Raw genomic sequence first — 23,221 nt, 5'->3', positions numbered from 1 at the left:
GTATGAAATATGAGAAAAGATACAGAAAATAACGAATGCCCAGCATGGCAGGTATGTGAAAGGTATTATTCAGAAGTTCTGTGACTTAAGCATCGAATCTTTCAGGCTGTTATGACTCATGCATCTTGCTTTTGCTGGATGACCCCTATCAGTTTGCTGCTGTGTGAGTTTGCACCTGTGAATATAATTTGAAAAGAATTTTACTGCATCCTTGATGCCATTGCAAATATGAGAGCTTGTTGCCTAGGAAACCACCTTGGCATGCCCCCTTTGATGCTTATTGGAATATTTGTAAAAATCCACCTATGAAAAATATGAGGAGGATGTTAAATGTGTGTCGTGCAGGCTGGCGTTTACGCTTCAGTGTGTCCTGCGGTGCATGCATGCTCGGCAGTTTGCCTTCAGTTGTACTCACACACAGTGGCTTTGATATCACTTACAGTTATTGATATGTTAAAGGGTGCTGTTTGAAATCGGAGTCCTGTCAGTTGTGTGTTGGGTGTGGCAGACGCTGCAGGGCATCCTGATCCTGATGTGGTCTACACTGACAGTTATCTGACACTGTGTAGGTCAATAGGGCACATGAGTCAGAAAATGTGAGAGTAAGGATCTGGATCTGTAAAAGCCCACTGGGTAACCTGCTGAAGGGGCACATTACAGGATAAGGCTGTCATTATTCAATAATTTTCTTATTGTCAAAGGGTCCCATGAATAAAATCACCAAAACTACCCATATATCAATAAATACCTCCTGCTCTCTCTACCCTCTCTGTGGCACTCAGCTCCGAGCTCATCGGTTGCTACTAGGGATGCACTGATTTATCGGCCAATGATTTTCTATTGTGTCACATCAATTTTGTGCAGGCTAAAAAGCAGGGCTGAAAAACTAATGGCCACAAACTGAAATTATTGAGCAGGTACATGGAGAGAACAGTGACTGTTTGGCTCTGTCATCTCACTGTTGTGTGACGAGATGGCTGGTAGCAGCCGGCATTCTGTCATCCCAAATAGCAAACAAGATAGAGATTGTACACTGAACGCCTTCAGGAAGGAAGGACACAGTAAACTCACTATCAGCGCTTCAGGATGCACCCTATTGTTGCCTTGATAATGCAACACTGTGAACAACAAAGCCGTGTTAAAATCAACAGGAGGCTACCCGGTGGCCAGAACTAACAGCACACAGAGGTTGCATTGAGTTACATTATGATGTGTTCATTATCTATTCAGTAACAATCACTATTGGGCAAATATAGATTATAACGTTTTCATGATGTGTTCAGTGTAATCGTAAAAAGTCGTTTTTGGCAAGAAACTTGAGTAAATACAGCGTTTTGAAGGAAAAATGTGTTTATGTTTTCACAGCAATACAACAATACAAAAACATTGGTGTTGGCCCAGAACTTTAATATTGTTGTTTCCCTTGTTAGTACTGAAGATATAATCTTTAAAGGGGCTCTACGCAATGTCAGAGTGGTTGTGTGGACACGGTTCTCAACATGGAAGTGGCTAAGCCGGTGGCTAACTCCATAAACAGCGCTAAACAATGGCAGCAATGCTGATGGAGCTGACTGTGCTACACGTTCACGATGCTGCCATCCCAACTGCTGTATGAGTCCTGTGCAAACCAGCAGCAATGGGCTACCCAGTGGGATACACACATGCACTGACATGCACATGCAGCTGGACTGGCTTATAGCAACAAACCACAGAGAAGCTCGTATTACAACACACACAGAGGTAGCATGACCTTTTTTCTGCTCAGGACACCATTACTTCACTATATCTTTACATAGCTAACAGTGGTTTGCTGCTACATTAATGCTCTGAATGACAGATACAGAATCTTTGAAAACAGGTGACAAGTATATAGTTTTATTTTTAAAAAAGCCTAAATACTTTTCTAAAACAGCTGTACACTGTAGCTTTAGCAAGTGTCAAATCAAATCAAACAGGAATACATATTGGCAGCGTGGAGTGATATGGTAAGGACTATGAGATTGTGGGACTGACTCAAAATAAATACACTAATCAAAGGAGCAAGTGACCTGTGTGCAATAGTACTGCTCATGTATGTGTTTTTACATAAACGCAGCATGATGTTTCCGCTAGTAGACTACTTCCCTTTCATCATATAGATTAGGGTGACCATATTTTGATTTCCAAAAAAGAGGACACTCGGCCGGCCACGACATAGCCTACTTAAATGATACTGGCAGTTTACTCANCATTATCATCAGTTTATAAAACCCCCCCGGACGGGACGTGAAAAGTGGACATGTCCGGGCAAAAGCGGACGTTTGGTCAGCCTAATATAGATACCACTGTGATTAAAAAGATGGCCTGCGCTCCCCAGCTATTTGGCTAGCTAGCTTTGGTGAAGGCCTGGGCAATATATCAATATTATATTGATATCATGATATGAGACTAGATGTCATCTTAGATTTTGGATATCATAATATGTTGAGTGTTGTCTTTTCCTGGTTTAAAAGGCTGTATTATAGTAAAGTGATGTAATTTTTTTCACTTACCAGACTGTTCTAGCTGTTCTATTATTTACCCACTGAGTCATTACATCCACATTTGTGATGATTTTTTTTTTTAGCAAAAATCGTGAAAGCACCAATTGTTAACCCTACAATACTGTCGCAAATTTCAATATCAAAGTATGGTGTAGCCTATTTATTTATACACATTACATAGGCGGGGGGGGGGGGGGTCAAAGAGATCTTGTTAAAGGATAAGTCAAGTATTATTTTATCCTTTATTTTATCATCAGTAAATCCAATATTAAGGCCAGAACCAAGGTTGCATCTGTCTCACTAAGAGGTACTGTCTGTGTAGCGTGCAATGGTGCTCATGGTGTCCCTCCCTGCTAGACCTAATCTAAAAGCAATTAAAAACACATACGATAGCCATAGTGTTGCATTTAGTGACATACACCTTCATCACAATAAACATAACCACTGTATTTTATTCCTCATGGCTCAGCAGCAAGAAAAGCACCATAAACAAGGAACCATGTCCCTGAGCATGCTCAGTGACATCTGCCAACACAGAGCTGCTCTCCAGAGATACAGATTGCAGAAGCAGAGCCCCATTGGCCATGTTTATTGTTACAAATGAACTGACTGCATCTATTTTATGTGCTTTTAATAGTTTTTAGACAACAATGGCATTGTGGTGTGGAAGACTAAGCTGTAACATGCTGTGGCTTCACAGGAAATATTTTCAAGGATTAATTCATCGCTGTTTTTTGAGACAGTGATTCTCCCCAGTGTCAGCTTGTAGCATGGTACAATTTCAGCTTGGGAAAATCATACCAGACATTTCATGCATAACAGATGAGGCAGCATATTGTGCATAAATTTTGTTCGTGTCAAACAGAATGCCGACTCATAACGTGGTCGAACTTGGAAGCGTCGAGTGTGAGTGTCTGTTTGCGTAGATGTGCACTTTATGTTTGCGTGTATGCCTGTTTATAAGTGCGTTACATTCAGACAGGTGTCTTTTTCTCTTGTTTTCCCCTCCTCTCATTTTACAGCCGCACGCACACTGTCGAGGATGTGAACATGTCAGGCCAATGGTTCCCCTCTCTTTGCTCGCTGTGCTGCACAATGACGGCTCAGGTGCTGTGCTTGTAAATGAGAACAGGGGAGGATGTGCGCGCACGCGTGTATGCGGCTGTGTATAGTGTTATAAATGTGTACAGACTCATGTAGTTCTCATGTCACGAATAACCTTGTGTAACAGCTAAAAATCCCCAGGCTTTAAATGAAGGACATTTACTGTGTGCTGTCACAGAGGGACTGAAATATACTAGGTTCACGGTGCAAGAGACCTCCTCATGTTTGGCTGCTACAACATTTTTGAGCCAAAGTGGATTTGGCAGTACTGCATGTCTTGTAAATGGTACTACAGGTAATATTTTAAACACCTATTAATCCACATAGAAAACTGCATTGTAGAGGCAAGTAGGAGCTGTCAATCTTTTCCAGTAATGATATCAATGCCTCCAACTCTAGGTTTTAGGATCCATAAAATAATAAAAATTTGAGGTTAAACACAATCACATATAACAGCAATGCAGCCCTGTAGCCAGTGGTTAGGCTGTGTGAGTGTGTGTATGTGTGCTACTGCAAGCAGCATTTCAGACTGGGGTCTGTACAAGTGCAGTTAAAGTTGATTCTGTAGATTTAAGTGTAGATGTGACTTTTGCAGTAATCGCCAGGTGACAGTAATTGCTCTTACAGCTGGAGAGACTCACTATGCAATTTCTTTCAGTGGTTCAATACCAACACTTCTCCATGGCAGCTCTCAGTGATTCTACATTCCCCCCAGGCTTTTATCAAAGCTAGGTGTCATGTTGCTTTTTCTGCACTTGCCCAGAAGATCCATCAGGGCTATTTGGAGTCCTGATCGCTCTGATCTTAGTATTCATTTTAATTAAATTTCATGCCCTGTGAACATTGCAGACTCCATAGACCAGCTCAGGAGTATGTACCCAGTTTAGGGAGATCAGCTTGATGGATGAGAACAATGTGAAAATCAGGCACATCAGTTGTGTTTTTTAGGCCACTTGGAGGAAATGCAACAACCTATAAACACAAAATTTAACACATTGTCACATTACAATTTTGATATTGCAAACCTCTTGGAAAACAATTGCTCATTTACACATCCAGCAAACACAGCATTAGTATCCATTTGTAGTTTCGGGCCTCCCGACAAAATTGATTTTGTTTTATTTATTTAACCCATATTAAACCAGGTAAGTCCCGTTGAGATCAACAATCTCTTTTACAAAGGAGACCTGGCCAAGACAGCAGCATACAAAAAAGCTACAGCCAGACAACCACACAATAAAAAACATAAAAGAAACACAGTGGCATGTAGAAATATTAGAACACCTACGCACAAACACAAGAACCAACCGATCCACTCACCTTTGTACCCACGAGAGCTTTAAAATCAGGCAGAGAGACCAATTCACGTAGTTTCAACTCTTTTTGAAGGTTATTCCGAGTGAGAGGAGCAGAGCACATAAAAGCTTTCATTCCCAGCTCAGTCCAAGTATTAGGAACAAACAACAAAACTAAGTCTTGAGATCTCAGACTACAGCTACTGTCTGATCTCCGTTAGATCAAAGTACAAATGTGTGAAGGTTTACCCAGTATGGATTTGTAAATGAACAAATACCAGTGACTAATTCCACAGAAGGTCAAAGGTGGCGAACCAGCCTTGGAATAAAGCGTGCAGTGATGAGTGAGGGTTTTACAATTTGTAACAAATCTCAGTGCATTATGATATGCAGTATCTAACATGTGCAAACAATGTGCAGATGCATTCATGTACAACAAATCACCATAATCTTGAAGCGGTAAAAACATAGCAGCAATCAGTCTTTTCTGGCCTCAAAGGAGAAACAAGACTTTAAAAAGAGTATCAACCTGAGGTATAAAAGAAAGGGAGTCATCAAGCCAAATACAGAGATATTTGTAACAAGTGACAACCTCTAGCTTCTTTCCCTGAGCAGTAATAGCATCAGGGGTGCTCACAGGTTTCTTCCTAGCATTTGAGAAATGCATAACCTTAGTTGTATCAGAATTTAAAACCAAATTTGGTTGTGAAAACTGAATCTGGACAACATTACGGACAGCCTGCAATTTAGCCACAGCCTCTGTGATTGTGAGTCAGCACAATATATCTACATACTAAGCATAAAAATGAAAATTGGCCACGTTTCGACCAAGACTATTGATATAGAACAGCGGCCCTAACACTGAACCCTGGGGTACACCATTACAAGTGTTGAGCCAGTTAGAGGTGAGCCCATTAAACTGAACACACTAAGACCTCTCTGAGAGGTAATTCACAAATTCAGCCCACTGTCTGATCAGATATACCAGTACTAGTCGACCTCTGTTTTAAAATAAGATGGTCAACAGTATCAAAAGCTTTGGACAGGTCAATAAATAGAGCTCCACAGCTCTGCTTCATGTCCAAAATGCCAGTGGTATTGTAAAATTCTGTAAAAACATTGATGAGTGCAGCTGTATGTAGTAATTAAACCTACATAAAACTGGATAATATAGATGTTTGAGATTTGTCTTACCTGAGTTGTTCCAACAATGTATAAAATGAGGGTTTGTCTCATTTCCATTGCTTGAGAAGTACACCAATTTTACACATCAAGATCTGTTTACGAGAAAGTACTACTCAGCCTGTGAAAACATTTCACAGCTTGAGCTTGAAGACATACAAACAGAAAGCCTGTGTTACAGACTGTGTGCGTGGAGTTGTAGGCAATAACCAGGCAGGGAGAGTGTGAGTTTTGGATCTAGTGTTTTTGAAGTTCCCCCAGCTTTATGAAAATTCAATACTAAATCATTGAAGTACTCTTTCATGATTGACTTTGAAATGTGTCTTCACACAGTCTTTGAGAATGCCTGAAATGTTTGTTTGAAATTTGTGTACATCACGATGTGTAAGTCTGGCAACATTTTGGTGATTCAGTTTGCTGTATGTTGCAACGTAAAGGATTTGGAATATTCAAGCATGCAAGTAATTGTTAGTCAGCGTGACTATCTGTGTGTGCTAGCACTTGGGAAGGGCCACATATCGAGCTGCCTTCCACTATCTCTCTTTCTTACTCACACTCACATATATGAATAATTGAGGGAGAAGGTGGGGGGAGACGGTGAGTCAGGAGTTGCCTGCTGAATTGTTGTTCAGCATCTCAATCAGAACAGATTCTCTCTGCCGGTTTCTCTGTCTCTCGTACAACAGGATTAGGATTTTACTTCCCGAGACTTTATCCAGCACATTTTCAAATCAACTAATGCCAGTTCACTCCTGGGATTATTAGTGATTCATTGCATAGGGAGATAATGAAATATTTTGTCAATAATTTATAGTAAGTGCAGAGGCAATGACTATCTGGCAACGTATCATCAAAAAAAAATAGTTTTCTCTTGAATTACAGCTATAATTTTCTTTTTGTACTCTTATCAGGACATGCTTTACAGTAGATTTATTTATGTATATCTTAAAGTGTTGGTGGTGTGCAGTTTGTCTCACGGTGTGGCAAAAGCACTGACCCTCAGTGTGGGAAATACAGAGAGAGACAGGCAGAGAGTGAGACAGACAGACCGACAGACAGAGATGAAAAGCGAAGGATGATGCAGGCTGCTGACTCATCACCGCTGTAGGGATTATCCCTCTCACTGTGTGTGTATGTATATGTGTGTGTGTCTGTTTCCGCTGCCTTGCTACTGGAGAGGACATGCACAGCAATCATTACTGCATGATGAAAGCATGATAGGGGAAGCAAAAGCGCTAGCAGACTTGTTGCATGACTGTCAAAGCAAAGTGACCTTGAATTTTATTTTTGCATGATTATTCGTGAAGTCCTTTTCCAGCTACATCTACTGTGGGCTGTTGGACTTGATTTATTCATGGAAATAGAAACACGCATTGTGAACCAAGAAAAAAAATGTATTGGTTAGTCACAAAAAACACCACAAGAAGCAATTATTTACAACACTTCTCACTTGGCATGTCCATGCAAAACCAAGAATTACAGTCAGGTTTAAGGCAGTTGTTTTAATTTAATCATTTTGGAATGAAAATGACAGGTCAGTATTTGCCATCTCCACACTAAAGAGAGCCCCCTTTTGTGCGAAAGTTGCTCACTAAATCCTAAAGCAATCTAACAGCGTTTCGATATAATGAAATAATGAAGTAAATGGTAAATGGACTGTACTTGTATAGTGCTTTTCTAGTTTTCTGACCACTCAAAGCACTTAAACACTACCTGTCACATTCACACACTGGTGCCTGAGGCTACCATATAGGGTGCTGCCTGCTACTCAGTACCCATTTACTCACACTCACACACTGATGGAGCAGCCATCAGGGGCTGTATCTTGCCCAGGGATGCTTCTACATGCAGACTGGAGGAGCTGGGGATCAAACTGCCGATCATCCGATTGGTGGATGACCTACTCTACCTCTGAGCCACAGCAGTCCCTAAAGTAAAGTGATTAATTTGAAGCAACTAAATTACCATTGCAAAAACTGCTATATATTAGCTTTTATTTCAATAGACAAGTCCGTTTTAGAGTCCTTGAACCCAGAAACGAGTCAGTATTTTAGCACTTCTGGATTCCTCGTCTCAAAGTCAGTGTTTTGTTTTTTTGAATGGGTTTTTGGTTAGATGCCTGTAATAAGGTCTGTGGTTAACACAAGCTTTAGAGACTTTCACGTTTTGTTCTGGAAATTTTGAAACCTCAGCATGTCTTGGAAAAAAAAACGGCTTTTACTTCTGCGGGCACATTTACACTTCAAAAATCATATAAATGGTGTTCATTTATGATCTTGCTGAACAAAACGTGTAAGTATCATGAACTTCTGTTTGCCACAAAGCTTATTTTCTGTCATAATCCAAAATCCAATAGAAAAATCCTCTTGGCTTTTTGTTGAGGGAACCAGGGTGATGCTTACTTCTATGTTGCCCTAAAAATAAACATATCCTATACTGTAAATATCACTTTTTGTCAGTACAATCTGTTTGTCTTGGGTGTAATGTTTTTAAGATTGTCTGCTTTGTGGTGTTGTAGTTTTTCATCCACTGTATTTGTAGTTGGACACCGATCATTTGGTGTCTTTTAGGTGTCATATGTTGCTTTAAAAACTCATGTCGAGGTTGTAGCACTGTTTGTCAAGGTGCTCCAGGTTTTGAAGGATAAGACTGGTGTTATTCTCTATTTTTCTTATTGTCAACAAATCCCATGAAAAGAAGACCAAAACCAGCGATGCATTCGTGTCTCCATATTTTCTGATTTCCCTACCCTGTCAGTGGCATTCCACCACAAGCCGGTTTGTTGCTACTAAGATGGAAATCTTCAAAGTTAGCTCAAAAATCTATATTTTTATACTGAAAAAGAGCCAAGTGAACTTCTAAAACAGCTGGGCACTGGGCTGCTGAGTAACACACACACACACACACACACACACACACACACACACACAAACTGTTGTTTAAAAGAGCTGTTAGAGACAGTCAACTTGTTCCATGTCTTACTTTAAACTAAATCTTTTCATTCCCAAACTTTCCGTTGCTCATTACTCCATGTCATTCTAACTGGATTGCTTCATGTGTGAGATGTACTGCCATTTAGTCTATATTAAGCCAGAAGGGAAAATTCAATAGACACCTCTCAGCTGCTTCCCTGTCTGCCGGCAGTAAATGTGCAGGATGCATATGACACTATTAATGAATCACAGGACTCAATCGAAGTTGCCTTGTGTCTGCCCTGCTCTGCCAAATCAAGGCTCTTAAAATGATGGCGGTCATATTTTCTGTCCCTCCCTGTCCATCACTCTGCATGCACTCCGACTTACCGTATCTCAATCCTCAGACTGTGTCTGAAGATATGCCCTGAGGCTTGCCATGGAGGACAGCTTAAATATCTGACAGTAAATAGAAATTCTTCACAGGCTTTACTGTCATCTGACAGATGCTGAAGAACAGAGGGGAGGAAACACAATTACAGAGTGGTCTCATTTATTACCTGTTAGCAAGGTATGTTAAGTTTACCAAGTCCTCTTGGTATATGAGTGAATGTATCACAGTGACTGTGTAAGGTAAAGAGGTTGTTTATTAATCCCCGAGGGGAAATTAATTTTTTTCACTGTGTTGTCATATACACACTGAGATACACACACATACACAAACAGGACTTACACATGCATTAAATGGAAAGATGTCAGGGCAGGGGGGCTGCCATGGCCGGGCACCCCAGGCAGTTGGGGGTCCATGCCTTGCTCAGAGGCACCTCGGCAGTGCCCAGGAGTTGAACTGGCACTTCTCCAGCTACCTCAGCTCCAGCTCCAGTTCCACATTTACAAAGCCAATTCAAGTTGCTGTATTACATCAGGTCTTATCTGTGCACCAATGAGTGTCTGATTGTGATCTAAAGGGCTAAAAGTCTGACTGGCATTGCAGTTCTTCTTCCCTTCTGCTCTCTGTCTCTGTCTGTGCTGTGGAATATTCCACTCTCAGTCTGCCTGTGCTTATATTTGACTGGCTGCAGAAAGGAATAAAGCAGCAGCCAGTGTGACTCACACCAAGCAATGGTGGCATAATGTGAAGCACTAATCGAAATACATTTCATTAAGATGGAAAATAGCAGCCTCCAGAGGCAATTTTGTTAATAAAAACTGGCTCCTCATGCCTCCAAAAATAAGTCTGCTACTCACTAAATAGACATCTGATGTCAAATAAGAGGAATTGACACATTTGGACAGACATTGCAAAACCTGTCACATCTAACAAATTAGCTAGCCAGACAATTAACTGGTCTAATACAATTAAGTGGTGTTCAATAATGATAATAGGGTTTGTTGCTACGAATATTTTCTTTACACAACTGGCAATGTCTTAAAATAAGATTGCTTATTTGAGGAAACACTACTCAGGGAGGTGCATGGTGAATTTAAGTAAAAATTAAGATGCAAGAGTGTGCGGCTGTGAAATGCAGCAAAGCCCAGTACCATTGCATTTACGCTAGTACATTCCTGTTTGTTGTTTCTCACCCATCTGTTATCTTTATTGAAGATAAGGCTGTCAGCACACACTGTACCTGAGCTGTATCTCTCCTCTGCTAATATCCAGCATCTGACCTCCTGTTCCTCCTCTCCTCTATGCTTCTCAGTCCTGATCCAGGCCACCCAGGAGACCAATGTGAACGTCCCCCAGATGGCCGACACGCTGATGGAGAGGGCCGGCAACGCCAGCTGGGTGGTGGTTTTCAAAGCCCTGATCACCACACACCACCTCATGGTGCATGGCAACGAGGTGAGGTCCTTGCATATTTGTTGCTGATTTAATGTCTGGTCCGATGCATTCAGGGGAGGTGAGTGAGTATCTTCTCTTGAGCAATGGACTTTACCCCAGCTGATCCACTGACCACTGCTGTGTAGTGTGTAACCCCCAGTAGAGAGAGAAGACTGGTTGTACTGGGAAGCTATCAGATGTAAAGTAGGGCATTGCTAGACAAGGGCATCACTGTTCAGTTGACTTTCCACACAAGACCCAAGGTAGACACACATTTACCTGTTAGAAAACACACCGTAGCAGCAGTAGCAGCAGCACAGATTACCCTTCATGCATATAAGTACAAGCTGTAGTTTTGATCTGTGCTCATTCAGCCATGTTATGAGCGTAATAAGGTGGAAATAACTTATCAGCATACTAGTCTCACAGTTCAAATCTGCAAATATGCATAAAAACATAAGAAAAGACAGCAACATGAGTGATTAGCCTTTTTTTTTTTTCAAATCATATTTACATTTACAGCAACCAAGTGAATTTATATTCTAACCTTGTAAAATCGCCAGAGCTATATTTTAGTTCTGAGGGGGTTCCCAAAATTTCAAGACATCAAATGTGTCAGGCTAAATTTCAGGTAAATGTGGAAGAAAAAACAAATGCACAAGACATTTAATATTTCAATTTAATCGAATATTTGAAAGCATACAAAAGCTTAAGAGAAGAGCTGGAACAAGTTGATACTGATCAATATCATATGCATACATACATAGACAGAGAATTATCACCCACCTCTGCAGTTCCCCTCAGACATTTTAGCATCTTTCAGCTCACTGTTTTGGTTTTATGGACCACAGCCCTCCTGTACTGGTTAATTCTCTGCACTCTCATCAGTGTGACTACCAGACAAAGACTATTTTAAACTAAAGTTTTGATACGCTACCTGCCTGGCACCAAATGGTAGATGAGAGTTAGCGACTAAAGCTGAGGAGCATTTAGCAGCTAGGGATGCAGATAACGTTCATAGGAGTTGGAAGAGACCAAAACAGAGCAAAAAGATGAATGAATGTAGGACTTACATTCACTAGTTGGACAGAAACACAATGTTACCTCATGTCTGCTGGATGTGTAAACAGGCAACTGTTTGCTAACATATTGCAGCTATATTATAGAAGGAGTCAATGTTGTGTTTACAGCTTGTTGCGCTGCTATCAAGTGGCCAAATATCAATTCATGCAGCTTTAAAGCTGCTTTAAGGGGAATTAAAAGGGAAAACTGGATTTTATGAGTAACTGGCATTACTTCACCCCAAGGTCTTCCCTGCACAATACCCTTTGCATTTTTGCTTTTGCTCCATAGTTGTAAATTTTGGCCTTAACAGCAGTTGTGGAATTAGCAGAGGGACTGGCCTTCTGCTTCCTGGTGCTGACCCCCTGACCCATTTTATGTCCTGACAGCTGAAGAAAGGAAAAGGCTCTGAATGGGCAATGAGGGATAACAGAGAGATAAACAGCTGCTCTTTTATAGCCCATCAAAAAACCCAAGCTGCCACTGAATTACAGATGACACGGGGGGAGAGAGAGAGATACAGTATCCAAAAAATATTCAATAGGAGTAGATTAACTGTATTCGATGAGACTGATAAAACAAAGAGGAATACCATGAGATCAGACCACTCCATCATTCATTTACCTTCCATACATAGTTTTCTCTATTCAAAATAATGGAGTGGGTGTTGCCTTCCCAGCAGAAGAGATGTAGTGATATGAAGATAATAGCGTTAACCTCGATACAGCAGGTGTCAGAGGGAAAGGGTAAATTGTGGTGCCATGGGCCACAATAAGATGCTGTGCCCTTTACACATGCACATACATTTCACAGATACACTGTTTCTGCTGTTATCTGTGTAATACAAAGGCTCACAGGGACAGCGTCGTAAATGTGTGTGAACCATGCAATTATGTTTGAAAAACATACAGTAATTTTATTTTATTTAGCCTTTATTTAGCCAGGATAGGTCCCATTCAGATACAAAAAAATCTCTTTTTAAAGGGAGTCCTGGCCAAGATAGGCAGCAGCACAAGATACAAACAGGTGATTATTAACAAACATAAATCAAAAGAACAAACAATACCACAGTATATAAGAAGCCATGCATCTAAACTATATTTTTAAGCACAGACACCCCAACAATCAAAGAAAGAAATCAAATGCAATGTATTCCAGTCTGATGGTGCAGAATATCTAAAAGTCATTTTCCCACTCTGAACGAACATTTGGTGCAGACAACAAATGAAACTCTTGTGACTGCAGAGAGTACTGTGCATCACTCTTCTGTGAAGTATAAATACAAAGATAGAATGGGAGCAGCCCAAGAATTGCCTTGTAGATAAAAAGTATACCAGTGCCTGCGGGTTGCCTACCCGGGAGTGAAGCTCACAGCTCACAGTGGTGAGTCAGGGCTTTGCAGTTCATGATGAATCTAGGGAAGGCATGGTAAGCTGTATCAATCAATGCCTGAGCAGAGGTATGCATATATTAAAGACCCTCATGTAGTCCAACACAGGTCAAAATGTGGCAGCAACAAGTCTTTTCAAATGCTAAAATAGTCACATAATTTAGTCTAGTGCCTTCTGTCTGCTGAGACCTGTTTGTTTTTAGCCGGTGCTTTGCTGTTGTTGTGCCCCTGATGATGATTATGATGATGATGATAGAGAGCACTGACTGGAGAGAGAATGAAAGAGAAAAGAAAACAGGAGGAGGGGAGGTGATGTGTAGCTCAACATTTCTCCAGGGAGGATTTCTCATTCTTAACCTCCCCTCATGTTAGTACGCTCTGTTTTGTGTAAATGCAGTCACTGAATAAACAGTAATGTGCGTGTGTGTGTGTGTTTTTATGTCTGTGTGTCTCTTTAGTAAGCTTGCTCTTGCAGGGCTGCAGCAAGAGCACATTTATCTTTATTATACTATACTCCCTGGTCCCTTCCATGTGTCTAATCCATATTCACGCTCTCCCACTCATGAAGGCTGCAGCACTGCTCCTTTAATACTGGATTTCTGTCTAATCACAAAGGAAAAACGACTGGTATAGAATCACACCTCTTATGTTAATTCCACTTTCTGCTACAGGCACTTTCACAGGTTGGTGGTAGAGTGCTGAAAGCGCTGAAAAGCCCCTTTGAGATAGCCGTGAACATCAAACAAACCTCCCTTTCTTATCTAAAAAAAATGGAGCCATCTGTTTGAAAATGATCATGAAAATATAATAAGCCCCAACTGCTGGGGTACAGTGTGTTCATTCATAGCTATGAGATATAAACTATGGTTATTTCTCAATTCATGAATATATATAGATAATTGTTATGCATTTAAGTAAAGGATGCCATGGTCTGCTGAGACAGTATAATGTCTTCAATCTTTTTTTACAACTACATGACCACCACCAAAGTCTTCATCAAGACTGCTAAATAACTTAAGCTGTAATGCCTTTTTTACTGCATTTGTGATAGTGCCTGACAAAAAACCAAACCCTGTGTATGTGTCGTCTCCTGCAGAGATTCCTGCAGTTCCTGGCATCTAGGAACACCTTGTTCAACCTCAGCAACTTCCTGGACAAAACTGGCTCCCACGGTGAGTGGTGTTTCCTTCCCTCCTGTCTTTGAATTAACCAGCCCTCCATATTTTTCACCCTGACTCATGCTTTAAATCTGATCTTTCTGTTTTTAATTCTTGATCACTCAATTTTGTGTGCTAGAGCACTTACATTTAAGACATTTAGCACACGTTTTAAGCAGCTACAGTGGCCTTAGTGCAACAGTAGAATGAGCTTGAATTTTACAACAACCTACAGTAATCATGCCTCTATCCATCCCTCAGTTCCCCTTGCTTTCCTCAATTAGACCCATCTCCATGGTGATAAACACCGGGTTCACAGTCTGTTGTCATAGATGTTTAGTCCTGCAGGGTGACTGAAGTATCTGCAGAGTTTAGAAAGCCAAACTGTGCAATTTTAAGACATTTTAAAGAGCATAAAGAGCATATAATCAACATCTCATCAGTCTAAGCATGGGCTTACCGTACTGTATAGTGCTAACAAGCTTGTGATTCCACAAAGAAAATAAAACTCCTTAGTTTGGTTCTCCTTATTATTAAAGAATAGGGGAGACTGGGAGCTGTTGTGACATTTTTTGGTTTTGATGTCATTACTTAAAAATCTCTTGAGCTATTTGCACACAATTTTGATGTAGGTCACTTGTATCTGTGCTCTGTTTTTTGAGAGTCATCAATTTCCTTACAAGCAATGTTTGAGTCACAGTATTGATTGAAACATTGGAAGTCAAAGGTTACATCTGCCCCCACATGCAGGAGTGATTGTCCATTGAACAATGAATTCCAGTTTAATTAAAAAGAGAGGGATCACCACATTTGTGGTTGTAAAATGTTGTCAAGAAGGACGCCTTGTCTTTTATTGCAAGGGTACAAATAAAGTAACGTTACCTTACCATAGAGCACGTGCAGAGTTTCATGATTCTGTCTCGTTTCTGACTGGTGCAATTTGAGATGTTACAAATGCCGCCTGATAACAATGTGTGAAAATTAAATGGCTCAAACCAGGTCTTCAATCTGAGTTTCAATACTAGGCTACTATTACAAACTGAAAGTGAAAAATATGTTGATTTTCAGCAAATATGGCGATTTTAGCCAGTCAGTTAAGACAACTTCTGATTCATTGATTCATTGAAGATATTAAAGCATGAGAAATTGGGTCTTGGTGGGAATTGAAACAGGGGCCCCAGATTTAAGGCAAAAGATTTACCTTCTGGTCTAGACTGCAAATATATAGTAAATAGAGTATATTCAACTAAACTCAAAAAGATTTGAACTGAACATAAAACAAAAATCTATTTTGATTTTGGTGCTTAATTGGACACCATATATTTGACAAAGATATCAAGTGTTAGACAACAGAGTGGTCTTCAAAACTAGACTGATTTAAATTCTTAGACATTAAAGATTAAGACAGTATGAGGAAAATAATGTAGAAAAAAACTTACTTCAGTACCTCAGACGTAGGTCTTGCCAGAGAAACTGACTTTGAGTATCAGTTTGTCCTTTGGCAGGCAGAGAAAGATCATTACAGATCATGTGCATCGTGATTTAATGATTCTGAATCATTTCAAATCAGTGCAATTTTTATTTCCTCTCTTGCCATGAATTAGATGAGAAGATACCACTCACTACCGACCTAAAGCCTGAGATCATTTAGCCTTAACAAAGCCTTGCTAGCCGTCTCTCATCTTTGAGCTAACCTAATAGTCTCCAGGCTCTTCATATTTAACACACAGACAAGAGTTAGATAAAAACTGATACCACTCTCATCTGTATGTTAAATATGAAGCTACAGCCAGGCGGTTAGATTATCTCAAAGACTGGAAGCAAAGGGAAGCAGCTAGCCTGATTCTGTACGTAAGTTGTTTTTACACGTTGGTTTTGGTAGGGCTTAAGGAAACAAGTAGATGTAGATACATTTTTAACTTTTTGACAGAGCCAGGTTAGCTGTTCCCCCTGCCTCTAGTCTTTATGCTAAGCTAATCAGCTCCTGGCTTTAGCTCCTTGCTTATCGCACAGACAAAGGAGTAGTATCAATCTTCTCATGTAACTCTCAGCAAGAAAATAAGTAAGAGGATTCCCCAAAATCTTGATCTCTTTTTTAAAGACTGAGATCAGTCCATGAATTACATATTATAACCTTAATTTATCACAGTTGCAAAGACTCTTTACAATTGCATTGAGGACATTTTGAAACTTTGTAACAGCTTGACTCTGTGTTGTTATTTGGGGGTAATTTTTTTTTGTAAACCTTTAAAGAGCTTACTAATACCTTGCACTGGGTTGACCTTTGAGACTGTGCATGTGTTAAATGAGTGTGTCTTCCTCAGGCTACGACATGTCCACGTTCATCAGACGCTACAGCCGTTATCTCAACGAGAAGGCCTTCGCCTACAGACAGATGGCTTTTGACTTTGGCCGGGTCAAGAAAGGGTGACTATTTCAGAATTATTATTGATGTTTAGTCTTTTAAAGATGCTTTCTCAGTTTGTCTATGACGAGAACATGCCTCCTTCTTTCTTGCCCTCCATATCCATCAGAATAACACACATCCCACTAGGGTCCCTTTCATGCGTGGGATGAACTCCAGCCCGGCATTGGGCCAAGTGCATGGCTTTACTGCGTGTACTGAGTACAGAGATGAATACAGAGAGGGTTATTACTCATGCTCACAGAGTGGACAGCTCTGTTTGGCTTCAGACACAAGGTCCCTGTGGCTACATAAGCTGGCACTGAAAAATGCAGAAAACAGAATAGAGATCAGACACGTTGGTGGATATGTGAGGCAGGCGCAGACAGGTACTCGACGGTATGTGGTGACAGTATGTGGATATGTCTTTCTGCCTTAGAGCTGCATCCTAGTTCTCATGTTTTCTATTTCTTTGTGTCTCCCTGTGTCTCAGGGCTGAGGGAGTGATGAGGACCATGTCAGTAGAGAAGCTGTTGAAAGGGATGCCCACCCTGCAGAGCCAGATCGATGCACTGCTGGATTTTGAAGTGAGTGACACACGCTAATAGGGAACAAAGTCCCTCTACAAGGTCACTGAAGTTGCTGAGGGATAAAAACAGTCGAGAAAAAAGCTGCCAGCTAGATTTATCAAAGCTTTGTGCTGTAGCAGCATCTGTAAAGACATGTCAGTTACAGCCTCTTTCACATGTAGGACCAGTCTCAGAGGGTTAATTATATCTTCTAGAACCAAAACAAAACATGTACATCAGTGGTGTAAATTTCAACCTTCTAATTCCTCATTGTGGGCTAGAAAAATATAACATTGAGACTATAGAGCCCAGCTACTGTATACACGTACATTACATCAGTATGTCCTGTACCATTGTCTGCCTTTGGTGAAATTTAACTGTCTTCCTGATGTAATACTGCTTGTAAGTTTGTCATATAAAAGCAAATTTGTGTTCCATCTGTTCAGCTTCAAAATCTTAACAACGCGGTTCCTCTTGGCTTGTGTTTCTGTCCATAGGTGCACGCACCGGAACTGAACAATGGGGTGATAAATGCCTGCTTTCTCCTACTCTTCAAAGATCTGATCAAGTTATATGCCTGCTACAACGACGGCATCATTAACCTGCTAGGTAAAGAATCATTGCTTTCACTTTAGGATTCATTGGATAATCGATGAACAAAAAGTACCTGTAAAGGATAAGGCTGAGGTTATAACATAAACATTTTCTTTTCTTTTCAACAAATGCCATAAGAAAAAACAAAACCATAATGTTTTAGTAGGTCTCACACTTTACATCATTCCTACTCTTGTCTGTTGCACTCAGCTTCAAGACAAGAAATACCTTTAAAAACAGGTTGCAAATATAGTTCTATTTTTAAAAAAGGTGAAGTTATTTTCTTAAACAGCTGAGGACTGTACTTTTTAGCCAACGTTATTCAAACAGAAGTTAATGATGCATTTGTTGGGGACTATTTTTAGCCGCAGATTTGGTGCCCTAGAGACTATTTACGGCTGCAGGACACTGTATGTATTTGTTTTTTAAGTTTTGAACACCAGTGAAGCTGAGAACTAAGATAAGATACATATCAGGCTTTGACTACACAGGCAATACTTGTTAGTAGGGGTGTAACAACACATTGATCTGGATCGATGTATCAATTCAGTGATCAACGATTCCAAAATCACTGATGCAAAGTTAAAACATTGGTGCATGTCGTCATCTTTAAGATAGGCCTACGCCTTTATCTTGAAACTCCAGTGGCACGTTTCTGTAACCATTTCTGTCTGAGCACATCTCTTTCCTAAACTTTCAAACAGCGTTAGCAGCCTAGTGCCAGGCAGGTTATGAGAAGCAGCCCAGTGAGGAAGCCAATGAGGATATTTACTGATATTGTTTCATATTGATCACTGGCCCCTGAATTGAATCAAACTGAAATCATATCGTGGCAGACTTTGTGATACCAGCAAATATCGCATCATTGTCCAAAGAGTCGAAATGATATTGTGTCATTGGTGATTGTTGGTTTTGGTCTTTTCAAGGGATTTGGTAATGAAAAGAAAAACACAGAATATCACCAGCGGAACTTAAAGATTCACATTTCATGATCTCTCTGTTATCCAGAAAAGTTTTTCCAGATGAAGAGAAGCCAGTGTAAAGACGGACTGGAGATCTACAAAAGATTCCTGACACGAATGACTCGGGTTTCAGAATTCTTCAAAATTGCTGAGGTAGCCTGCAGAGCACATTATGTCAGTGAATAGCAGCTAAATATTAAACCACTCTGTAACTGTTGCATTGACATGTCCCTCTCTTTTTTACAGCAAGTGGGAATAGACAAAAATGACATACCTGAACTCACTCAGGTAAGATTGCCTCAGACTTTTCCTGATCTGTATTTACTTTCAATGAATTGTTTTTACTGGGTCTCTTCAGTTTTTTAGGCTCCATACTAACTGAGCATGTCAGTACTGAGTTTTTTCTAACTGTACTGCATGTCGTGTGAATGTCTAAAGCCACCATCTGTTTTTTCCTCCTGCTGTGTTCACCGTTCTTGCTCCTCTTTAATAATAATCAGATATTCACAGACAGCTACACTATGTGGTAGAAAGGAGGCATATCCCACTGTGCCCCACGTGCACTTCCATTCTCCATGCACCCAACGATCTGTGGTTGTCTGGTGATTGACGGCCCCTGTGCCCTCCTTCTCTTTTCACTTCCAGAGATGCAGATTGATCATTCAGGCTGAGAGTGTGAGTAGTGAGCACAGAGCTAGCTTTGGGGAGCAAACAGCTTAGGGAAGGTTAACATCTGAACTCTCTTTGAGTGCACTGAATTGAAGCACACTGCACAGAGCAAGTGCACACCCGGCAGACAGACATCAGGCGCTCTGATGAAGTGGGATGATGTGACTGGAAGAGCCGATTGGATAAGCTGTGATATGCTGACCAGGCGGCTGTTTTCTGCTGCTAGAACTCTGAGCTAAACATAGTTTTAGTTCAACAACTGTATAAAGGCACAGCAGATTGTTATCCTCAAATTGCGCTAAAGAGTTTCCATAACAGATATAGAGTCACTGTAAAGATACCTTTTGCCTTTTTTGATATCTGATTTTTGGGTCACTGACCAATTAAAGTGATTCCCAGGATGACAAACCTGATTTCTCCCATTGGTTCCTGAATGACTGAGTCTACTGAACTGTGTTCTGTTGTGGAAACTCTATACCCATCTAACATTTGTATGTGGGGCCCATGTAGGTAGTAAATGAGCTCAAAAACGGGCCCTGAATGGGTCCAAGGGTTCCATAATGGCATCATGCCAATTGCCCACATGGGTGGTTTTACTCAAATGGGCCCAAGATAAGATGCCCATTTTGAACCCATTTTCACGTAGTGCCCAGGTAGCCGTATCATAACCCATGTGGGGCCAACTTGGGGAAATCCACCCATGTGGGCAACTGGCATGGGGCCATTATGAAACCAATGGGCAATCCCATATAGAGCCCATTTTTAAGCTCATTTACTAACCACATGGGGCCCACGTACAATGTTGACTGGTTAGCTAATGTTATCTTTTCAGACATGGCAGTATGGATGATTTGCATGAAAAGCATGCTGTAATGCTTTCTGATTAAACTCAGGTTGACAGGTCACGGAGAGCTAATGGCATAAAACAGATCTGCACCATGCTTAATGGACCATACTGTAATAATGGCAGTTGTAGTGCAGAGTATTTGAAATGGGTGTTGGATCTCCAGAACCAATTATATTCATTAATTCAAGTCAATTTTGTCAAAGCCTTGTTGTCATGTTTAAAGAGATGCAAAATCAGTCAAAGCTAAGCACCAGATTTATGTTAGTTTACTGGATGTGTGGCCAAAATATAGATGTAGTTTGATGTTTTGATACATATGTTTATTTGCTTTCTTGCCAAAAGTTTGCTGAAAAGATTTATACCACTCTTATGTATGTACCCTATGCTAAATGTGAAGAGTCAGCAGGTGGTTAGCTTAGCTAAGCATTAACACTTGATACAGGGGAAGCAGTTAGCTTGGTTCTGTAAAACTTCAGTCAACTAACATGTTGTATTTTCTGTTTAATCTGTGCAAAAACTATTGTATATTACAACTGTTTGTGGTTTTCTTGGAATTTATTTGCTGGACTGATCTGCTTAGTTCCAGTCGTAATGGTAAGCTTAGCTAATCAGCTGCCAGCAGTAGCTTCATATTTATTGTACAGACATAGGAGAGGTAGGCTAGCTTTCAATCATATTAACTTATGCACAGCAAAAAAAGCAAATAAACACGATAGTAGGGTAAGATGGGGCCGGGGGCATCCTTCCCCATCTTACCCTGCATGTTGCTCGCTTATAGAGTTACTTGAGTTTTGAATATTTCCTTACTTTTCCTCAAGCTATTCTTTTGCATCAGTCCCACCTTCAGCAAAGTTCTTAAAAGCATTTGAATAACAGATACAACCCCGGCAGATGGCATTAAACCTGATGAAGTGCTGGTGCCAAGACATTTTGTAATTTCTGCCTCTTTAGTGATGGATTTCTTTTGGATTTTTGACTAATTATTATTAGTTCAAAATACCCTTGATGTCTTTTTATGACATTTTTCCTGTTATCACAGTCCTGCAGCGGGTCATGACGCTGTTAACTGGCACATGTTTCCATTAAAATTTCCTACGCTAGAAAAGCATGTGTTGACATGCTCGTTGGATTTTAGCATGAAGCTGAGCTCTGTGTGTTGGATTTGGGGTTAACAGCAGTGTGAAATGCTGATAACTGTCAAAATGTCTGTGCTAGCGTGATAAAATGAAACATAAACTAGAAATAATACTAGGTCAGTGACCCCTTTTTGAATGTTGCTACAATTCTTCTTCGCTGTCTAGCCAGTGCACAGCAGTGTTTAGCAGTGATACCCTGCCATGAATTAGGAGGATAACATGATTAATCTACACAGCCTAACCTATATATCTCAGAGGCACCTGTCTTTAAAAAAGAGAGCCAAGCAAACTATATCAATCTCCCAGATCCCTCAAACTATAGTGGATTAATCTCAGTCTCAGCCACCAATTTCAGCTCTTATCCCCTCCAGGAGGAATTACATCAGCACAAACAAGACAGAATAATATTACCATCTGACTGACTTTGTATAAGTATTATGTCATCACTCATGTACACTTGCGTGCTGTTTTTTAAAGCAGTGAGTAGATGTAGGAAACACACTGATGTCAAAGTCTGTCGTATCAGATCATATTGAGATGGTTCAGCAACTTCTCCCGTTATTCCTCAGAGTTCCATTGATAGAGGTGTTGTATCTGTCCTTGTCTGCAAAACAGCCGTCTTTGTTCTCGGTGGTGAGGACAGATACTTTATAGTCTCTGGATGATAAATGTTCTCCCTCTCTGTCCGTGCCAAGATATAATAATGATCAGCCTCTCCGCCTTGTTGGTCTCTCAAAGTTTTAGGGGTAATAGACTACACAGCTTTAAATGGATAGATCCAGGCAAAAGAGCAGGGAATTAAGGAAAGTGAATTAGTGACTTATTTTATTGGCTGAATTAGCTTTGACCTCTCTTAATAAGCCTGCTGGATATTGTACGATCCTTTTTACTGCATGTCTGGAGGTGATAATGTCCCTTTGCCTGGTTGAGCATGCAGTTTGCATCGTGGCTGGCTGCAACATCGTTCTCTCTATTAGCATTGAAATGAAACCTTTTTCTGTTTTCTTTGCTGTTTTAGCAGTAATTGTTTGGGTTTGGGTTGTTCTTCTTTTTCTTTTGTATCCTGCTTTATCCCCCACTTGACTTTTGGAAACTCGATGCTATGGACACATTTGGTTGGTACTCAAAAAACAATAACAGCCCTGGTCTGGGCTTTGTGTTATATTTATATTGTTGTGAAGTGCAAAAAACAGCTTATAAAGACAAATGCACAAGTTCACAGGAAGGTCACAATTTTGCAATATTGTGTATGGGGTGCCGTTTGTAAAGTGTCTCACGCTGAAAATAACATCAACATTTTGCCACATTTAGCTTCAAACAATGTTTAAAAAAGTATTGTGAATTTTTTAACGTCACCTTTTACCACATTTACAGCAATATTTGTTAACTTAGAAATATATTAAATTGGTAAATCTAAATATTAAATGTGGAACCTAAATGTTAAATCTAAATATTAAATCTAAATCTAAATCTAAATCTAAATATTAAATCTAAATATTAAATCTAAATCTAAATGCTAAATATAAATATAAATATAAATGTTAAATCTAAATATTAAATCTAAATCTAAATCTAAATGTTAAATTTAAAT

At 40.1% G+C, this 23,221-nt stretch overlaps 1 protein-coding gene across 1 annotated transcript in view; it reads left to right on the top strand.

The window, feature by feature from the left end:
- The window catches only part of snap91a (synaptosome associated protein 91a), a 70,361-nt gene that overhangs the window by 17,664 nt on the left and 29,476 nt on the right, over positions 1-23,221 (top strand). The window contains exons 2-8 of the mRNA XM_050047190.1: positions 10,719-10,861; positions 14,389-14,464; positions 16,774-16,876; positions 17,347-17,440; positions 17,920-18,031; positions 19,025-19,131; positions 19,225-19,266. Coding sequence (XP_049903147.1) covers positions 10,719-10,861; positions 14,389-14,464; positions 16,774-16,876; positions 17,347-17,440; positions 17,920-18,031; positions 19,025-19,131; positions 19,225-19,266 — 677 coding nt within the window. The remainder of the gene's footprint in view (positions 1-10,718; positions 10,862-14,388; positions 14,465-16,773; positions 16,877-17,346; positions 17,441-17,919; positions 18,032-19,024; positions 19,132-19,224; positions 19,267-23,221) is intronic.

This window comes from Epinephelus moara, chromosome 6 (assembly GCF_006386435.1).
Source record: "Epinephelus moara isolate mb chromosome 6, YSFRI_EMoa_1.0, whole genome shotgun sequence".
In the NCBI taxonomy this organism is placed as follows: Eukaryota; Metazoa; Chordata; class Actinopteri; order Perciformes; family Serranidae; genus Epinephelus; species Epinephelus moara.
This window is presented reverse-complemented; position numbering and strand designations above follow the sequence as displayed.